Source organism: Meles meles, chromosome 6, assembly GCF_922984935.1.
Source record: "Meles meles chromosome 6, mMelMel3.1 paternal haplotype, whole genome shotgun sequence".
Lineage (NCBI taxonomy): Eukaryota > Metazoa > Chordata > Mammalia > Carnivora > Mustelidae > Meles > Meles meles.
Genome location: NC_060071.1, coordinates 85,320,157 through 85,338,646, shown reverse-complemented (window position 1 = coordinate 85,338,646; position 18,490 = coordinate 85,320,157). Strand labels below are relative to the sequence as shown.

General features: G+C 34.9%; 1 protein-coding gene across 16 annotated transcripts in view; it reads left to right on the top strand.

Moving 5' to 3' along the window:
• Positions 1 to 18,490, top strand: part of HEATR5A (HEAT repeat containing 5A) — a 109,412-nt gene that overhangs the window by 33,077 nt on the left and 57,845 nt on the right. For all 16 annotated transcript variants that reach the window (XM_046008894.1, XM_046008886.1, XM_046008901.1 and 13 more), the window contains 4 exons: positions 2,535 to 2,646; positions 8,557 to 8,709; positions 9,905 to 10,004; positions 15,867 to 15,976. In XM_046008894.1, the coding sequence (XP_045864850.1) occupies positions 2,535 to 2,646; positions 8,557 to 8,709; positions 9,905 to 10,004; positions 15,867 to 15,976 (475 nt within the window). The remainder of the gene's footprint in view (positions 1 to 2,534; positions 2,647 to 8,556; positions 8,710 to 9,904; positions 10,005 to 15,866; positions 15,977 to 18,490) is intronic.

The following is an 18,490-nucleotide window of genomic DNA, read 5'->3' as shown; positions in this document are numbered from 1 at the left end:
TGGAGCACTGGGTGTTGTGCAAAAAGAATGAATACTGTTACGCTGAAAAAAATAAATAAAATGGAAGAAAAAAAAATATTATCAAATGGTGGCTGTGAAAAACAAAGGGATAGTTAAAAATGTCCTATCCACACTTAAACAGGAATGGTTTCTGTGCTTTTTATTGGAAATATCTCCATTTAGTAACAGAATTTGTTCCTGGGGTTGTGAGTTTGAGCCCACATTGGGTGTACAGATTACTTTAAAAAAATGAATAAATTAATAAAAAAATAATAAATAAAATTGCATTGTAAAGACTAAAAGAATATTGTAGAGGACAGAGCTGCAAAGAGCTATATAGCTCTAAAATCAAGAAAGTTAAGTAAAAGCCCCATATGTTAAATTTGAATGGAAAATACCACTATGAACTGATCCCCCCCCCAAAAAAAGTACTTAAATCCCCACTCTGTCCAGTGACAAGACCTAAAGCAGTGACAACTTAGTAGTAAGGAAAAGCCCTAGTGCCCAGATTATGGCTCTAAACACCATTTTATGCAAAAGGGAATTAAGGCTCCATGAAGGAATGGCGGGTTCCAGATCTGGGGCAGGAAAGGCATAGTGTAAACCTTAAATATCTTGTCATTCCGGAGAATGAAGAAGTCATCGTTCTGTGTTCATTTTTAAAGCATACAGAAAATAACTTAAGGGTCTCCCACTGACCAAAGTGGGATAATGTGTACATCAAAAATTTAAAAATAAAAGAAAAATGGCAGCAGTGGTTGCATGAATTGGAATTGTGAGTTATCAGAGAATGTTGTTTGACAGTGAAAGCCTTTGTAACCTAGGCCTTAAACAAATATAAGTACTTTTGTTTTAAGGTTTTACTTATTTATTCTAGAGAGAGCAAGTGAGGGGGGAGGAGAGAGAGAGAGCATGAGTGAGGGAAGGGGCAGAGGGGGAGGAAGAAGCAGACTCCCCACAGAGCAGAGATCACCCTGAGCTGAACACAGATACTTAACCAACTGAGCTGCCCAGGTGCCCCCATATATGTACTTCTTTTTTTTTTTTTTTTAAGATTTTATTTATTTATTTTCCAGAGAGAGAGATCACAAGTAGGCAGAGAGAGAGGAGGAAGCAGGCTCCCTGCGGAGCAGAGAGTCCGATGCGGGGCTCGATCCCAGGACCCTGAGATCATGACCTGAGCTAAGGCAGCGGCCCAATCCACTGAGCCACCCAGGCGCCCCAACCCATATATGTACTTCTTAAGAATTAAATCACCATTCCTTGCTTTCTCACTATCATTCCTACATCATTGTTAGTATTATACTATATCTGCCATTTAGCTTTTGCAGAAGAATGTACCATTACTTCAGAAGCTGTAAAACTACTTTTTGAGTATTGCCAATGTCACTTGAGTAAGGTGATTGACAACTAACATATTTTGTCATATGTTTCTAAGCGAAGAATTGCCATTGCATGTATTTAATTAGATTTAATATCCTCAGATCATACTTGTTAGGCAGAAAGGATTGGCTTATTTTATCCTTGTTTTTATTGAGTGTTACTCATTGATTATATTGGCTTCAAGTAGTCCTAAGTTGGTAGTAAGTTGGTTGTTTTAAAATACACTAGCCTTCCTGTTCAGAAAATTTATGTGCTAACTCATAATACTTGCTACTTTTCTAGAGGTGTTTGGTAACAGAGATGTTTTCCCAGACGTAGTAGATGCCTCTTGGACTCTGTACTATATAAGCATGCATTATCCATAACATATGAAATAATCTGGTTTTTCCTCTTTTCTTTTGCCTATTTCATACACTTTTAAAGTATAATACTTTCATGAGTCGCACTCTACTGTGAAACTCACTTCAGTGTGAACTATTTCAAGGACTTTTAATCTCTGTAGTATATTACCTCTAGAAAGATTATCAGACATTTGAGTATCAAAATGGAATGCAGATTTTTAAAAAGAGAGATTCCTGGGATGCCTGGGTGGCTTAGTTGGTTAGGCGTTTGCCTTTGCCTCGGGTTGTAAACCTGGAGTCCTGTGATTGAGTTCTAAATTGGACTCCTTGCTCAGTGGAGAGCCTGCTTCTCCCTCTGCCTACCACTCCCACTGCTTGTGTTCTCTCTCTCTCTGACAAGTAAATAAATAAAATCTTAAAATAAATAATAAAAATTTAAAGAGGGGATTCCTATAAGAAAACTTTCTCTGGTAATTACAGATTTAAGATAATTGTTTATAATTGAAAGTAAATTCAAATTCTGTATACCTTGACTTGAACAGTTGTACAATGTCATCATTTGTGCTCTACAAAGAATTACAGGGTTGCTGCATACAACCCTGTATGCCAGTATTTAACCTTGAAACTTAACTTTTTTATAGTTTTCTCTGATGTTGTCCTATGATGTAGTCTACATGAATGGCAGTCCTTTATCACTTATATTTGTTATATGTAAGAGTTCATTTTTCAAGAGATTATTAATTGCTGTCTTTTATCCAGTAACCTATAAATTGATATGCTTCTTTATCTTATTCCTCCATGTATAAATAGATTATTATGACATTAGCAGAGGATTTGCTGTGTTCAGCTGTACAAAACAGTCGTCTTTCAGCTCAGCGCACACAATCTGGATGGCTGTTGATTGCTGCTCTGATGACATTAGGTAACAACAGTCTTGTGGAAAGTTTACATGACTATGAAGTACTTTCGTGTTTTCTGAATGTAAAATACTGTAATGCATGATTTGTGGAGACTTAATTTTCAGATCCACGCAAACATTTTTCTGTTAGCAGTCACCTTAGGAAGCCATATACTTACTCCATCCCTCAAGATGTTTTCAGATCTCCTTTTTTCAAAGTCTCTTCAAAACCAATTTAAGGGGCACCTGGGTGGTTCAGTGGGTTAAAGCCTCTGCCTTTGCCTCAGGTCATGATCCTAGGGTCCTGGGATCAAGCCCCTCATCTGGCTCTGCTCAGCGGGGAGCCTGCTTCCCCCCGCCCCTCTGCCTGCCTCCCCCCGCCCCTCTGCCTGCCTCTCGGCCTACTTGTGATCTCTGTCTGTCAAATAAATAAAATCTTTAAAAAAAAAACAAAACAATTTATGAGTCTTAGGTGGGATAAGCCAATTTGATCACCTTTCAGGTTTAACTCTGAATTGGCTTTGACTTTTCCAAAAATCATTGACATCCATCCTCAGAAAAAAAAAATCTCCACAATGTAAGGGTGGTCAGGAGAACATACCATAGACTGTGAGACTGTGACTCTGAATTCTATGATTATTTTAAGAACTGGTAATGCCAATAAGGTAGTTGAATGGGATAGGGCTCACTAAGTTATATTTATTAAAAATCAGTAATTATTTTATGATCATGATTACTATATTTATATCCTATAAGCTTGAAACTCATTTTTATTGCTTTATTAAAGTTATATTTGAAATCTATTTTATAATTGTATCATTTATTGCCAAGATATAAAACTGACTAGATTTAACCAGTAAATCATTTTGACACACACCTCTGAAGTAATTTGGTTTAAAAGGAGCTTAAATTAAAATAAACAGTCATAAATGAAGAACCACTTTAAATATTGTTCCTGAGATGATTAAAGAGGTTTATTGGACTATATTAGGGTTCAGCCTGTGAGCCAAAGTTGTCTTGCCAACTCTTTTATACAGCCTCTAAGCTAAGAAGAGTTTCTACATTTTTAATGGTTCAAAATTTGGACCCTGGCATAGGTTATCATTTCACAAAGTGATGGGAATAATATGGTCAAGTCTTTATTTGCTTTTGGCTGGGTGTGTCATGCTTGCCATATTGATGATTAATATCAATATGATTAATCATTATTTATTAATATCAATATGATATGATTAATAAATCAATATCAATCATATATAAATATGATAAATATCAATCAGTATAAATCAGTATGATTAATAAATGCAGTATTTCAAAGAATAAAATTTTTCAGAACAAATTAATTCCAGCAGAAGAAGACTACAAGAAATCCATTCTCTTTTAAAGAAAGAGATTAGGGGCACCTGGGTGGCTCAGTGGGTTAAGTGTCTGACTTTGGCTCAGGTCATGATCTCACAGTCCTGGGATTGAGTCCTGCATCAGGCTCCCCATTCAGATGGGAGTCTGTTTCTCCCTCTCCCTCTCCCTCTGCCCCTCTCCCTGCCCATTCAGGCACTCTCCCTTTCTCTCTTTCAAATAAATAAAGTCTTTGAAAAAAAAAAAAGATTAGTACATATTTTATTGTATATTCATAATCAGTGTACAAAAAAGGATTAAAATTTTAAATTAAATGTTTTGGGGCACCTGGGTGGCTCAGTCAGTTAAGCTTCTGACTTTTGGTTTCAGCTCAGGTTATGATCTTAGGGTCCTGAGATCAAGCCTCATGTTGCATTCAGGCTCTGTGCTCAGCATGGAGTCTGTTTGTTCCTCTCCCCATGCTCCTCCCTCTATTCATTCACTCTCTCTCTGGAATAAACAAATAAAATACCTTTTTTTTTTTAATTAATGCTTTGGGGCACCTGGGCAGCTCAGTCAGTTAAGTATCTGCCGTCAGCTCAGGTCATGATTCTGGGGTCCTGGGATTCAGCCCCACATTGGGCTCCCTGCTCAGTGGGGAACTTGTTTCTCCTGCTTCTACTTGTGTTTTCTCTCTCACTAACTCACTCTCTCTCTCTCAAATAAATGAATACAATCTTAAAAAAATTATTTTTTTAATTTTTTAAGATTGTATTCATTTATTTGACACAGAGAGGGATCACAAGTACGTAAAGAGGCAGGCAGAGAGAAGGAAGCAGACTCCCCACTGAGTAGGGAGCCTGAGTTGGGGCTCTATCGCAGGACCCTGAGATCATCAACTTAACAACTGAGCCACCCTGATGCCCTTAAAATGTTTTTACTTGCTCTGTCTTCATCAGCTTTATTCTCTTGTTATGTGTTATTACTTCCCTTTATTATCAAATTTTTGAATATGTTGCTAGTAATCTAGCAACTTTCAAAGGGCATCAGTGATGTTTTTGGTCTTAAGTGTCATTATGAACTCACAGATTTTTATATATTTATGTGTTTATGTCAGTGCGTTGCAGTCATTATGCCTTTTGATCCTCTAGTTGTCTCATCAGTAGAAGTCCCTTAGTGCTGGTTCATGTGTTCTTTTAACATGAACCTGGTGTTCTTTTATAACGTGTTTTTTTTTGTTTTGTTTTGTTTTTTTGGCATGATAAGATGTCTCAGCTTTTAGATTTTCTGCCCTAGGCTTACAACCAGTGTTTTTCCAGGGAGTCCTCATACTTTTTTATGGGAAATAATATGTAGATGACAATCTGAGTGCTTCATTAATTTTTGCCTTGGAGTTTTAAAAGGTTTTTTGCATTTTCACCATTTCCTTTACCATTTACAGTTTCCATCATTTAAAATATATTTACCATGCTGAGCTAACATAAGCTCAGACCACATTCCAATCTATTCCTCAGATTTTTTAACCTTTTTTGCTACGCTTCATACTTTACCTGATACCACCTGAAACAACTTGGATTTACCTATATATCTTTACATGTCTTACAGATTTGTGGGTAGCTCATAAAGTATATGGTTTGTTTGTTTTTTTTAATATTTTATTTATTTGACAGAGAGAAATCACAACTAGGCAGAGAGGCAGGCAGAGAGAGAGGAGGAAGCAGGCTCCATGCGGAGCAGAGAGCCTAATGCAGGGCTCGATCCCAGGACGCTGGGATCATGACCTGAGCCGAAGGCAGAGGCTTTAACCCACTGAGCCACCCAGGCGCCCCAAGTATATGGTTTTTATTAGGTATATTATTTCTGGTGTGAATAAACTTACTCTGATTTGTGTTTTAGCTCTGTAATTACTATACACACGTTTTTATTTAAGTTAGTTCATATATGTCTCTTGATTTTGACATCTTGATCCTTTGTGGGAAAGAGCTACTACACTGTTCACTATTGGATTAGTGAGATATCTTAAGGGTTTGATGACAGATATTTATGAAACTTAACTATGGATATTTTCAGTGACTGCCTTTTTTTAACAGACAAAATTTTCCTTTCAGAATTGCCTCTATCCCAGCAGCCATTCAGTATATAGGAATGTGTATGTGCATGCACACATACACTCACATATACAAACCTTATGGTCACTTATTCTTAATGGCCTTATTCTGATTTCCTTGATTTATTATAATTCTAGGGGTTTATTTATTTAATATTTTTAAGATTTCTCTATCCATTTGAGAGAGAGAGAGAGCACAAGCACACGCATGAGCTGGGGAAGCTGCAGAGGGAAATGACCGTCAAGCAGACTCTGCTGAGCATGGAGCCCAACATGGGGCTTAATCCATCATTTTGAGATCAAGACCTGAGCCAAAACAATGCTAAACTGATTGAGCCACCCAGATACCCCTAGGGGTCTTTTTAGACCCCTACTACCTTAAAGGAAGTAGGAAGTAGTGAGCAAAGAGCGTTGAATTACTCTTATTTTGAATTACACTGTAGGAGTTAGCATATGGCCTCTTCTTAAAAAGCAAGTCAGAGGAAAAAATGGAGAAATTAATTCTCTTTTAATCTACTTAAATTGCATACATAAAAAAAGTTTTGTTTGCAATTGCCCTTTCATTTTTCCATTACCTTATCCTATAGTATGCAAATTGGGCAAATTTTGAATGATAATTGCATAATGTCAAACACTGATAATATAAACTTCAGAAAGGGTCTAAAGAGGTAAATGCTATTATTATCTCCATTTATAGATGACAAAATTAAGGTAAAAAGAGGTTAAGTAACTTATTCAAGTTTACATAGCTAGTAAATAGGTAGACCAGGGTATTAACCTAGGTGGTCTTCTTCCAGAGCCCAGTGCAGTTAGTTCTATGCATGTTGCTTTACTACAGAAGAAAAACATACAGTTGGCACAATATAGAAATTAGAATAAGGAGTACTTATAAGAGAATTTTAAGATAACCCAAACTTGGCATGAAAAAAACTTTGGGAGAAAAGCTGCAAGTTTTTTATACTTCCTAGTTTTTCTTTTTTCTTAATTGATAATACTGCCAAATAAAAATATTATCATTGTACATTGCCATTCATTACTGAGTTTGTATATTCATGATCTCTTAGTTCATAAATGTTACTGATCTGAAATCTTCTTTAAAAAAAATTTCAGCAGCACCTGGGTGGCTCAGTCAGTTAAGCATCTGCCTTTGGCTCAGGTCATAATCTTGGGGTCTTGCATTCAAGCCCTGTTGGGCTCTCTGCTCAGAGGGAATCTGCTTCTCCCTCTCCCTCTGCCTCTTCTGCATGCTCATGCGTGCACATTCTCTCTCTCTCTCTCTCTCTCTCACATAAATAAATAAATCTTTCTCTGTCAAATAAATAAATGAAATCTTTAAAAAAAAATAAAATAAATAAAATAAAAAAGGTCATACCATGGATATGAGGCCTAACTCTTAAGCAAAAATTCTAGTCAGATGTACCACATCTGATTTTTGGTCTGGAACAAGTTGCTATCAAATTTAACATTACTTTTGGTATACAATGATACTTTTTTTTTTTTTGAATTACCAAAAACATATTTATTTATTTATTTTTTTAATTAATTAATTTATTTTTATTTGCTTATTTACAGCATAACAGTGTTCATTGTTTTGGCATCACACCCAGTGCTCCATGCAGTACGTGCCCTCCCTATTACCCACCACCTGGTTCCTCAACCTCCCACCCCACCCCACCCCCTCCCGCCGCCCCTTCATAACCCTCTGGTTGTTTTTCAGAGTCCATAGTCTCTCATGGTTCATCTCCCCTTCCAGTTTCCCTCAACTCCTCTCCTCTCCATCTCCCCATGTCCTCCATGTTATTTGTTATGCTCCACAAATAAGTGAGACCATATGATACTTGACTCTCTCTGCTTGACTTATTTCGCTCAGCATAATTTCTTCCAGTCCTGTCCATGTTGCTACAAAAGTTGGGTATTCGTCCTTTCTGATGGAGGCATAATACTCCATTGTGTATATGGACCACATCTTCCTTATCCATTCATCCGTTGAAGGGCATCTTGGTTCTTTCCACAGTTTGGCGACCGTAGCCATTGCTACAATGATACTTTTTTACCGAAACAATAGTACCTTAGGATTTACATGATACAGTATAGTTTTTCAGGGTACTGTAAAGTATGCTCTATCATTTGGACCTGACAAAACCTTGGAGACAAGAAGTGCAGGTGGTGAAAGCTTCATTTTATAGATAAGAAAAACTGAATCTCCACGTCGCAACCCTACTGGAAGAGCTGACCCTAGAATTCTTTACAGTTCTTGTTTTTCTTTTTTTTATTATTATTATTATTTTTTGTTTTTCTCCCTGTACTCCACAGTGCCTTCAGGTAACAATTCATACAGTAGTGGTACATTTGTTGTAAACAGAAGGTAAGAAAAAGAGAAAATTGCAATAGTGGATTAAAATATGTTTATTTTACAAGGGAAGTTCTTGCTTACTGAGTTTTTAAGAGTAACATTTGGGGTTTTTATAAGTGATAAGTTGAATAAATTACAGGTCCTGCAGTTGTCAGTCATCACCTTGCTCGACTTCTCCTATTGTGGAAGTGTGTCTTTCCAGTGTCTCCTAAAGATCTAGAAACAGAAAAGAGCCGAGGAGATTCATTTACATGGCAGGTAACCTTGGAAGGAAGAGCTGGTGCACTCTGTGGTAGGTATAATTTAGTCTTTGTTTCTCCCTTTCCTTTGGCTTTTTCCTACTCTTTAACTTTCCCCATATTTATATCTTTAATGGCAAAAATATCTACTTGTGGTTTTTGTAATTGGACATAATTAGTGATTATAACAGATACATGATAAACCAAATTTTTAGAATTCCTGATCCTGATTCTTAGATGTAATCTAGTTGAGAACTCTCAAGATTGTTTTGTCTTAAGCAGGCATCCAAGAAATATTAGACTTGGATTTAATTAGCATTAATTAAGTATAGTTTCCATTTAGTTTTTTATATATGAAAGTTGTACCCTTAAAAATAAATAAATAAATAAATAAGAAAATTGTACCCTTATATAGTATATGAACCATTAAAAAATAGTATCTACCGTGAATATTAGAACTAAGGATAAGTGGTATTTCTGGAAAGATATGGAAACATTGATTTTGGTTTTATTTGTTTATTCATGGCATTTTTACTCCTAAAAAAAATTTTTTTTGAAATTAATCTTGAAACTCAGTCTAATTTTAAAATACTCATTTTAGGGGAGCCTGGGTGGCTTAGTGGGTTAAGCCTCTGCCTTCGGCTCGGGTCATGATCTCGGGGTCCTGGGATGAGCCTCGCATCGGGCTCTCTGCTTGGCGGGGAGTCTGCTTTCCCCCTCTCTCTCTGCCTGCCTCTCTGCCTACTTGTGGTCTCCACCTGTCAAATAAATAAATAAAATCTTTAAAAAAAATTAAATAAAATACTCATTTTATTCTACATGTGAAATAACTCCTTACAAAAAATTATGTGTTTCAGGTAACATCTGTAAGAACCTAACAATGCTGGCTAAAATGTCATCATGGTTCTGCAGAATTAATGTAGAACTGGCAGACTTGAGGTTCTAAGCTAATTTATTCTTCTACTTCTGAGCTCAGAGGTTGAGTAAAACCCCAGAAAAGCAACATTTTGTTAACTTGGTTGTTTGTCTCTTTTAGTGATTTAGTGATTCTAGAAACTTTGTTTTTTTACCTTGATTAGATGTAAAAAAACATTAGCCTCCTTTTTATGCTAGACTTTCAAGATTTTTTGTTTGTTTTTAGCACATTTCTTTATTCCTCTAATAAAAATGCAAATGCTGTACCATTAATGAGTGCTTTTTTCATGGTTCATTACATTCTGCGAAGTAAAAGTCTGTTCTATTTTTCAGCTATCAAGAGTTTTGTTTCCCACTGTGGTGATCTCCTTACTGAGGAAGTAATTCAGCGTCTTCTTCCACCACTTCCTTGTGCTGTGGATTTGCTAATTCAGTAAGGATCTTCTGTTTAGATTTGATTAAAAAAATGTTTAATAGCAGTCAGGTATCCTCTGATCATGTAATATATGCTTAATACATTAATAAGGCCATGTGGCTTCTATGGTTGGTGAATGATTTTCCTATTGCAGTCGAAGGCAGACATTTAGTTACATGATTTTTTTTTTGTAGGCTAGGAACTTGGGGAAAAAATGCATATTAAAGGGGAAGGAAAGTTACTTGGTGATTATTATATCTTCCAAACAGTCAGATTTAACTAAGAAGTTAAACATTAAGCCTGTTAACCTTTTCAAGTATGCATCTTATTGGTTTGTTAGTGTTATTCTGTGTTTATAAGAACCAGATGCTTGTTAACAGTTTTAGTTTTTTGTTGTTTCTGTATTTCATAAATTTGACTTATATGCTAAGAAAACATAGAGAAAATCTAATTTATATCTTGAGCATTTGTAATTTCCAAATTAATGTATGGTTTTTAAAAGGTAATTATATAAAATTTAGTATATTACAGAAAAATAAATCAAAGATATAGCTTATATAGTATAAAATGAACACCTGTGCATACAGCACAACTAGAGCAGGGGTTAGCAAATGTTTGCTATAAAGGACCAGATTGTTAACATCATAGACTTTGCAGGCCATATAGTCTCTATTACATCTGCTCAGCTCTGTTGTAGCTCAAAAGCAGTCATAAATAATCTGGAAATGAGTGACTGTGGCTATGCTCCTGTAAAACTTGACTTACAAGAACAGACAGTGGGCCAGATTAGCTATCCTTAACTAGAACATTAATAATACTATTGAAGTTATCGGTGAGTTCTTGTCTAATACCATTCTTTCCACTTTATTCTAAAGGTGATCACTCTCCTGATTTTTGTCATTCCCTGGCATTTTTAAAAGTGTATCCCATATATATGTTTCCCTAAAGAGTACATTGTATAGTTTCACTTGGTTTTGTTCAGGTATATGGTATATTGTTTCTGAGACTTACTTTTTTACTCATCATTGTTTGTAAACTTCATGTATGAGTAAGTTTGTTCATTTGTTTTGGTTGCTATGTAGTATTTAATTGGGTGTGTATATAGCAACTTACCTACTTCTGTCATTGAAATATCCAAATATGTATTTTTATTATATATTATATAACCAAATATATATATTTTCCAAAATTTTTGTATGTTTCTGTTGATAATATATATGAGTGCCCTTTGATCGACTTCTTCACTAACACTCAGACATCATTTCTGGCCCATCCAGTAGGTATAAATTGGTATCTCATCATGATTTTAATTTATATACTGATTCCTGATTATTTGTCATTTTATATATTAGTTCTCATTATTTCCCCTTCTAGGAATTCCCTGTTCATGCATATCTTTACCTATTTTTAGATAAAATAGTTTTGAATTAACAGACATTCTTAAATGTCAAATTTATCGATCCTTTTTTGGTTTAAAAAACATCTTTTTTCAGGCACACCTGGGTGGCTCAGTTAGTTAAGCATCTGCCTTCAATTCAGGTCATGATCTCAAGGTCCTGGGATGGAGCCCTACATCGGGCTCCCTGCTCACTGTGGGGTTCCTTCCCCCTCTGCCCCTTTCCCTCCCCCCCAAGTTCTCTCTCTTTCTCAAATAAATAAATAAAATCATAAAAAAAAAATAAACTCTTCAGAGGTCTGAAAAATAGACTGGACCTGGTATTTTTGTTATGGGAAAATTTTTTTTAAAGTACATATTACATTTCCTTAATTGTTCTGACTATTCAAGGTCTGGTTTAGGGGTTTTTTTTGCTTGTTTATTAATTAGATTTTTTCCTAATGATTTTCACAATGTATCTTTATCTTCAAATCTTTTGGCATAAAGTTCTTTATAGTATTATCTTACCTTCTTAATCTCCACCTATATCTGTCATGTCCCTTTCTCCTTTCCCTTTAAGTTTTCACTATGCCTTCTGTTTTGTTTTTCCTGATCCATCTCTTGAGTAGTGTATCTATTTTATTAATCTATACAAAAAGTGATTTAGTTTATATTGAGGTTTTTTTCATTATTTAGTATTCCTTTCTGCTCTTTTAAATACTTATCTTTTTCTAACCCCTTAGTTTTAATGCTAATCTCACTGTATTTCTCTTAATTCTCCTAATAGAGGCTATGGCTATAAATTCCCTACTTAGGTTCCAGTTATTGAATCCCCCCCCTTTTTTTTTTTAAGATTTTACTTATTTATTTGACACACAGAGAGATCACAATTAGTCAGAGAGGCAGGCAGAGAGAGAGGGGGAAGCAGGCTCCCTGCTGAGCAGAGAGCCTGATGTGGGCCTCGATCCCAGGACCCTGAGATTATGATCTGAGGCGAAGGCAGAGACTAACCCACTGAGCCACCCAGGCGCCCCTAGTTATTGAATCCTTAAAGTAATGATACTCATTGTTTTCATTTTTTCAATTTTAAGTATTTTAAATTTCATTATAATTTCTTTGAGTTATTTAGAAGTATTTTTATAAATTCCTACATGTATAGAATAGTTTTTAGTTTGTAGTTTTGTTAGTGATTTTTAACTTAACTGCGTAATTATATTTAATGAATATAATTTGTGTATTACCTCTACTTTTATTTTCATTTTTTTTAACTTATTTATTTAAGCAATCTCTACACCTAGCATGGGGTTCAAACTCACAACCCCAAGACGAAGGGTTGCATGCACTACCAGCTGAGCCACCCAGGAACCCCTATTCCCTGTCCTTTTAAATTTGTCAAGACTTGCTTATAACAAATGTATTTTGTTAAAAGTTCTGTGTTCTGTCTGTCTTCACTAATTTTTTATCTACTTGAGCTATCAGTAATTGAGAGTGAAGTGTTCAACTCTTCCACTATGACGGTGGGTTTATAATCTTTTTCTGTAGTTCTGTTAATTTTTGCTTTTTCATATTTTGAGACTAATTGGGTACATAGAATTATATCCTCCTAATGAATTGAATCTTTTATCATTATACAGTATACAGATAGTCTCTTTATCCTTAATAATACTTCTTGATTAAAGTCTAATTTATGGGTTATTAATATGTGTGGTATGTCTTTTTTCTTGGCACTATGTTTTTAGGTGTGTCTCATAAACTGCATGTAGTTGTCTTTTTTCAATTGAATTTACCAGTTTGTGCTTTAAACTGGCAATTTGTGGATTTCTTTATCCAACTTGTTATGTATTTTGTTGGTTCGTGCCTTTTAGCAGTTCTGAAAAAGTGGCTGTTACTTCTTCAAATATTGTCATTTTGCATTCTTTTTAACTTTTGGGATTCCAGATAAATTTTGAATCTTTTCATTTTGTCTTCCATGTCTCCTCATTTTTCTAATATTTTTTCCTCCTTTTATTTCTCTGCTGCATTCTGGGTAATTTCTTCAGCTCTCTCTTCCAGTTCACTAATTCTTTTTTCAGCTGGGTTTAATCTGACGTGCCTTTGCCTCTTCCAGGACTTGGGATCTGCCCTCAAGAGATCTTTATTTTATCTATCCTTACCTTGCCATGAACATAAACTCAATACAGATTCTTGTGTTGGTATTGGTATTTGTGTTCCCACCCTGATTCTAGCTCATATTTTGTTTCATACTTTTTACGTTTGTTGGAGGAAACTAGAGGTGTAGCTTTGGAAAAGTCCCTTTCTGCAAGCCTAGAAATATAGGTTATCTTTTATCTAGGATCCAAGTGGATTTATAGCTGAAGGCCCTCCAAAGACTCTGCACCTTCCTGATAGAAGCAGAAACCACTGGCAGTGCTTTCGTAAATTCTTACTGTGTTTTATTCGTCTTACTTTCTGTAAGAAAAAAATACATGCACACATATCCCTCTGAACTAAATTCTGTTGTATTTAAACCAGGTAAATGTGGAATTTTTAAAAATATAGTTCATAACTTCTTAATTTCTTGTTAATATAATTGAAATTGTTTTTGTATGCTATCTGTAATTTTTTTTTAAGATTTTTATTTATTTGGCAGACACAAGTAGGCAGAGAGAGAGGAGGAAGCAGGCTCCCTGCTGAGCAGAGAACCTGATGCGGGGCTTGATCCCAGGACTCTGGGATCATGACCTGAGCCGAAGGCAGAGGCTTTAACCCACTGAGCTACCCAGGCGCCCCGCCATCTGTAATTTTCTTACCTTGTTTTAGAGAAATTAAAAAAATGTAGTGGATTTATTCTTAGCTTCATAACTAAAAAATTCTACCTAGGTTTTATAAATGTTTTCTTTATGTTCTTAACTGTACTGAATGGTATAAACTGGTACCAACTTTTTAAAAATACAGTGACAACTCAGAAATTAACTCATTTCTTCCAGAAATTAGAAATAGTAGGTATCAGTTTTCCAGAAAAATACAAATGAATAATGAATAAATGAATAAACATTGCCAGAATTCTTTGAGTACCCGGAAACCTCATGCTGTTACAATTTAGTGGATTTATTCCAGTGGCACACTAAAAGTAATTCCATTGTATTTTGGTGTTGCTAGAAAGATGGAGACCATACTCCATTTGATAAAATATTTTTTAGAAGAGTGAACCTCAGTAAAATGATACCTTAATACCAGTAGTGGAAATGATTAGAAGATTAAAAAGTACATGGGGGCGCCTGGATGGCTCAGTGGGTTAAAGCCTCTGCCTTTGGCTCAGGTCATGACCCCAGGGTCCTGGGATGGAGCCCCACATCGGGCTTTCTGCTCAGCAGGGAGCCTGCTTCCTCCTCTCTCTCTGCCTGCTTCTCTGCCTCCTTATGATCTCCGTCTGTCAAATAAATAAATAAAATCTTTTAAAAAAATAAAAATGGGGCGCCTGGGTGGCTCAGTGGTTTAAGCCGCTGCCTTCGGCTCAGGTCATGATCTCAGGGTCCTGGGATCGAGTTCCACATGGGGCTCTCTGCTCGGCAGGGAGCCTGCTTCCCTCTCGCTCTCTCTGCCTGCCTCTCTGCCTGCTTGTTATCTCTCTCTGTCAAATAAATAAATAAAATCTTAAAAAATAAATAAATAAATAAATAAATAAATAAATAGAAAGTACATGAAAGTGAAGGAAATAAGAGATTTTGTGATTGAAACTTTTAGGGAAACACTGGTTTGGCTTGTGCTTTATTAAAAGAGAATCTGGGGTACCTAGGTAGCTCAGTCAGTTAGGCATCTGCCAGTAGGCATCTGCCCTCAGCTTGGGTTATGATCTCAGGATCCTGGGATCAAGTCCCACATGAAGCTCCACTGCTCAGTGGGGAGTCTGCTTCTCCCCCTGCCCTTCCCCCTGCTCATGCTTCTCCCTCTGCCTCTCCATCTGCTCATGCTTTCTCTCACTCTGTCAAATGAATAAATAAAATTTTTTTAAAAACTAAAAAAGAATAAGAGAGAATATGTTTTATGATCTTTGCATATTTTGATGCTTTTTTTCCTATTTGGTGATGGTATTCCAGATCAAGTTTCAAACAAAAACTTGGATTTTACCTGCATATTTATTTTTCCTATTTGTTTCCTTCCATATATGATTCCTTTTCCAAATAATAGACTTTTTTTTTTTTTTTAACAAATGCCAAGTTGTAAATTGTGGAATTTACTAAGAGTTTGTTTTTAGACAAAATACTGATGGCCTTAGAGATGTAAGTTGAATGTACAGTTTTGTTATATAAAGTGTGATAGAAAACATGGTAGAATAATTTCCATGTGTGATACTTTATAACTCTCATAACTTATTATCACACATTATTTTTTTAAAGGAAAAAAGGAAACATAAAAGCACTAATGTCTACTAATAATATGAATAGCTGTTTTATATGTCATCCTATCCGGTATTTTTATATTATATAACTTACACATTTAAGATACACCTTTTTTTTTATTTTAAGGCTTTCTTCAGTGCTAAGAACATATGGAAGCACTTTGAAAACACCATCAATAGTTTATAAACAAAGGCTTTATGAATTACTGATTTTATTACCTCCTGAAACCTATGAAGGTATGTGCTTTAAATCAAAACGTTTTACTGTTTGTGGCTAGGACAGTGCCTGGAAAGTAATAACCCAGATGAATGAATGAATGATATGATGTTTATTAGTACCTTATTTCTAGGAGGTTTAGTGAGTTCAATCTTAACTATTATATTCACCATTATACAGTAAATAAAGTAAATTTTTTTAAAACCTACTTTTTAACGGCTTGCTTTCTTTTCTCCTCCGGGGAAAAAAGTCCCTAGGGTTCCACCTTGTGGAAGAGAATGAGTCGCAAAGATTGGTCTTGATTCTACTTTAGGGTTTGGTACAGAACATATAATGTAAGTCTATTAGACATTTGACCATTTCTGGTTTCCTTCTACATTGATGATCTAATGCACACATTTTGTTCCATTCTTCGCTGTGCCCAAACAGAAGTTTAATACTGAACTACCGGGCGCCTGGGTGGCTCAGTGAGTTAAAGCCTCTCCCTTCAGCTCGGGTCATGATCCCGGAGTCCCAGGATCGAGCCCGACATCGGGCTCTCTGCTCAGAGGAGAGCCTGCTTCCTCATCTCTCTCTCTGCCTGCCTCTTTGCCTACTTGTGATGTCTGTCTGTCAAATAAGTAAATTAAAAAAAAAAAAACAACTTAATACTGAACTACCAGGGTATAATTGATTTTATAAAGTTTAGAGAGTAGGTTTTGCATTTATTGGGTTCAAATATGACCTTAGATTACTGGTATACTATGATTGGTAAAATAAACTTGTCCTTGTTTTAAAATTAGTCCTAAAAACTTTCTTGTAAATTTAAAACACAATTTTAAGAAAACATATTGCTACTGCTGAATTACCTACGATGCTTATTTTAAGAGGTGAAAGTTGTAAATGGTCTCCATTGGGAACTTCATATTTTTTTAGTCTTAATAGTTTTCAGCCAAACATATTAAGTTGATTATTACTTCAAATCTGCTCCTTGTAAATATACATTCATTGGCTTGTATCTATTCTGCAGACAAATGCAGTGTAATAAATACAGTAGTTCAAAATATTAACCTGTAACTTCTATTTTGGCCTTTTATTATGTAAGTGATATTGTTCCCACTGCCTTTCATCCTGGTTCACAAATGTACCTAGCAAAATATTTATTACAAAGTAGTAAATGTAGTATAAGAAGACACTAAATGTAGTATCAGAAGAACTAGAAAAAAATAGGTAATTGTATCAAAAGAATCATTTCTGTATTCTAGGTACTGTGGTAGAAATTGTATATATTATTATCTCATTTATCTTAGGATAATAGAGTGAGCTGGTTACATTTTCCTTATTTGACAGATAAAGGCATAGAGAAGTTAAAAAAACAACTCCAGAACATATATGCAGTAAATAGTGGAATCAGGATTATAGATCTGCTTCATGCTGTGGTGCATACCTATTTACAGATAACCTACAAGGGACTTAACAAATAGTAAAGGTTTAGTGATAGGTCCTTCTTACTATGTACTATCTCTTAGTATAAAAGAGCTACCTGCCAGATAAAAAAGCCCTAGAGATAATTTCTGTGTTCTATACCTCTGATAGCTGTCAGGTTCTGGCAAAAACAATTCCCTTTAGACATTTATATCAATTATACCATATTTTGGAGTTTATTTTCAAACTACAAATTTAAAAAATTGATTTCTTTTTCATGTCTTCATTAAACATAGAATACCTGAATTTCAACTTAAGATCTTCAGTGTATCTTCTAATAAATGATAATGTAAGTCTGCCCTTAAAAGACTTAAAGAAAAAAAACAGTCTCATACTTTTTTCTCAGAATTGGAGTTTGGGAATGCAGTCAGAAGTCCTAAAGGAATAATGAATGTAAAGTGTATAGATTTTAACTCAGTTCCAGAGTGTTCACTGGGAGACAAAGTCAGGAATTACTATAAATTTCTTGAAAAATAGAATCTATATTTACCCTCTTTATGTTTTTCAAGTGTATCTATTTATCTAACATTACTTAAAGAAGAATTAGTTCATAGAAAAGTAAAAATATGGAGGTATTAATAGTTTTCTGTTTCAACCAAAAATAATTATTTGCCATTTCGTGGTTATCATTTTTCCATCTTTAAAACTATAGAAATAAAATTAAGGATTTTTTTCCCTTAAAGACTTTTAATTTTTTTAATGGCATTCTGTTTTAATAGATTTATATGTAGGGGGCATAACAGAACTTTACCATTAAAATATGAACTGACATTTAAAATAATGCCTCATCATACAATAATAACCTATAGTAATTTCTAAGTCTTTTAACACTAAATGAAATAGTAATATTTAAAGTTATATATCTCATTAATTCAAAATATGGCTAAGTAAAGAAACAAATTTAAAGTTTTGATGATATTGGTTGGTACAGTAAATTGTCAAAAAGTAAGTTTATAAGACAGAATAAGAAATTGCTTCTGTTATGTGGGACCTATTTTTAAGAATGTAAATGACTTCTTTTTTATGGTTGTCCAGCACATGCAGACTTTTTTATGCTTAACTGACTGAGG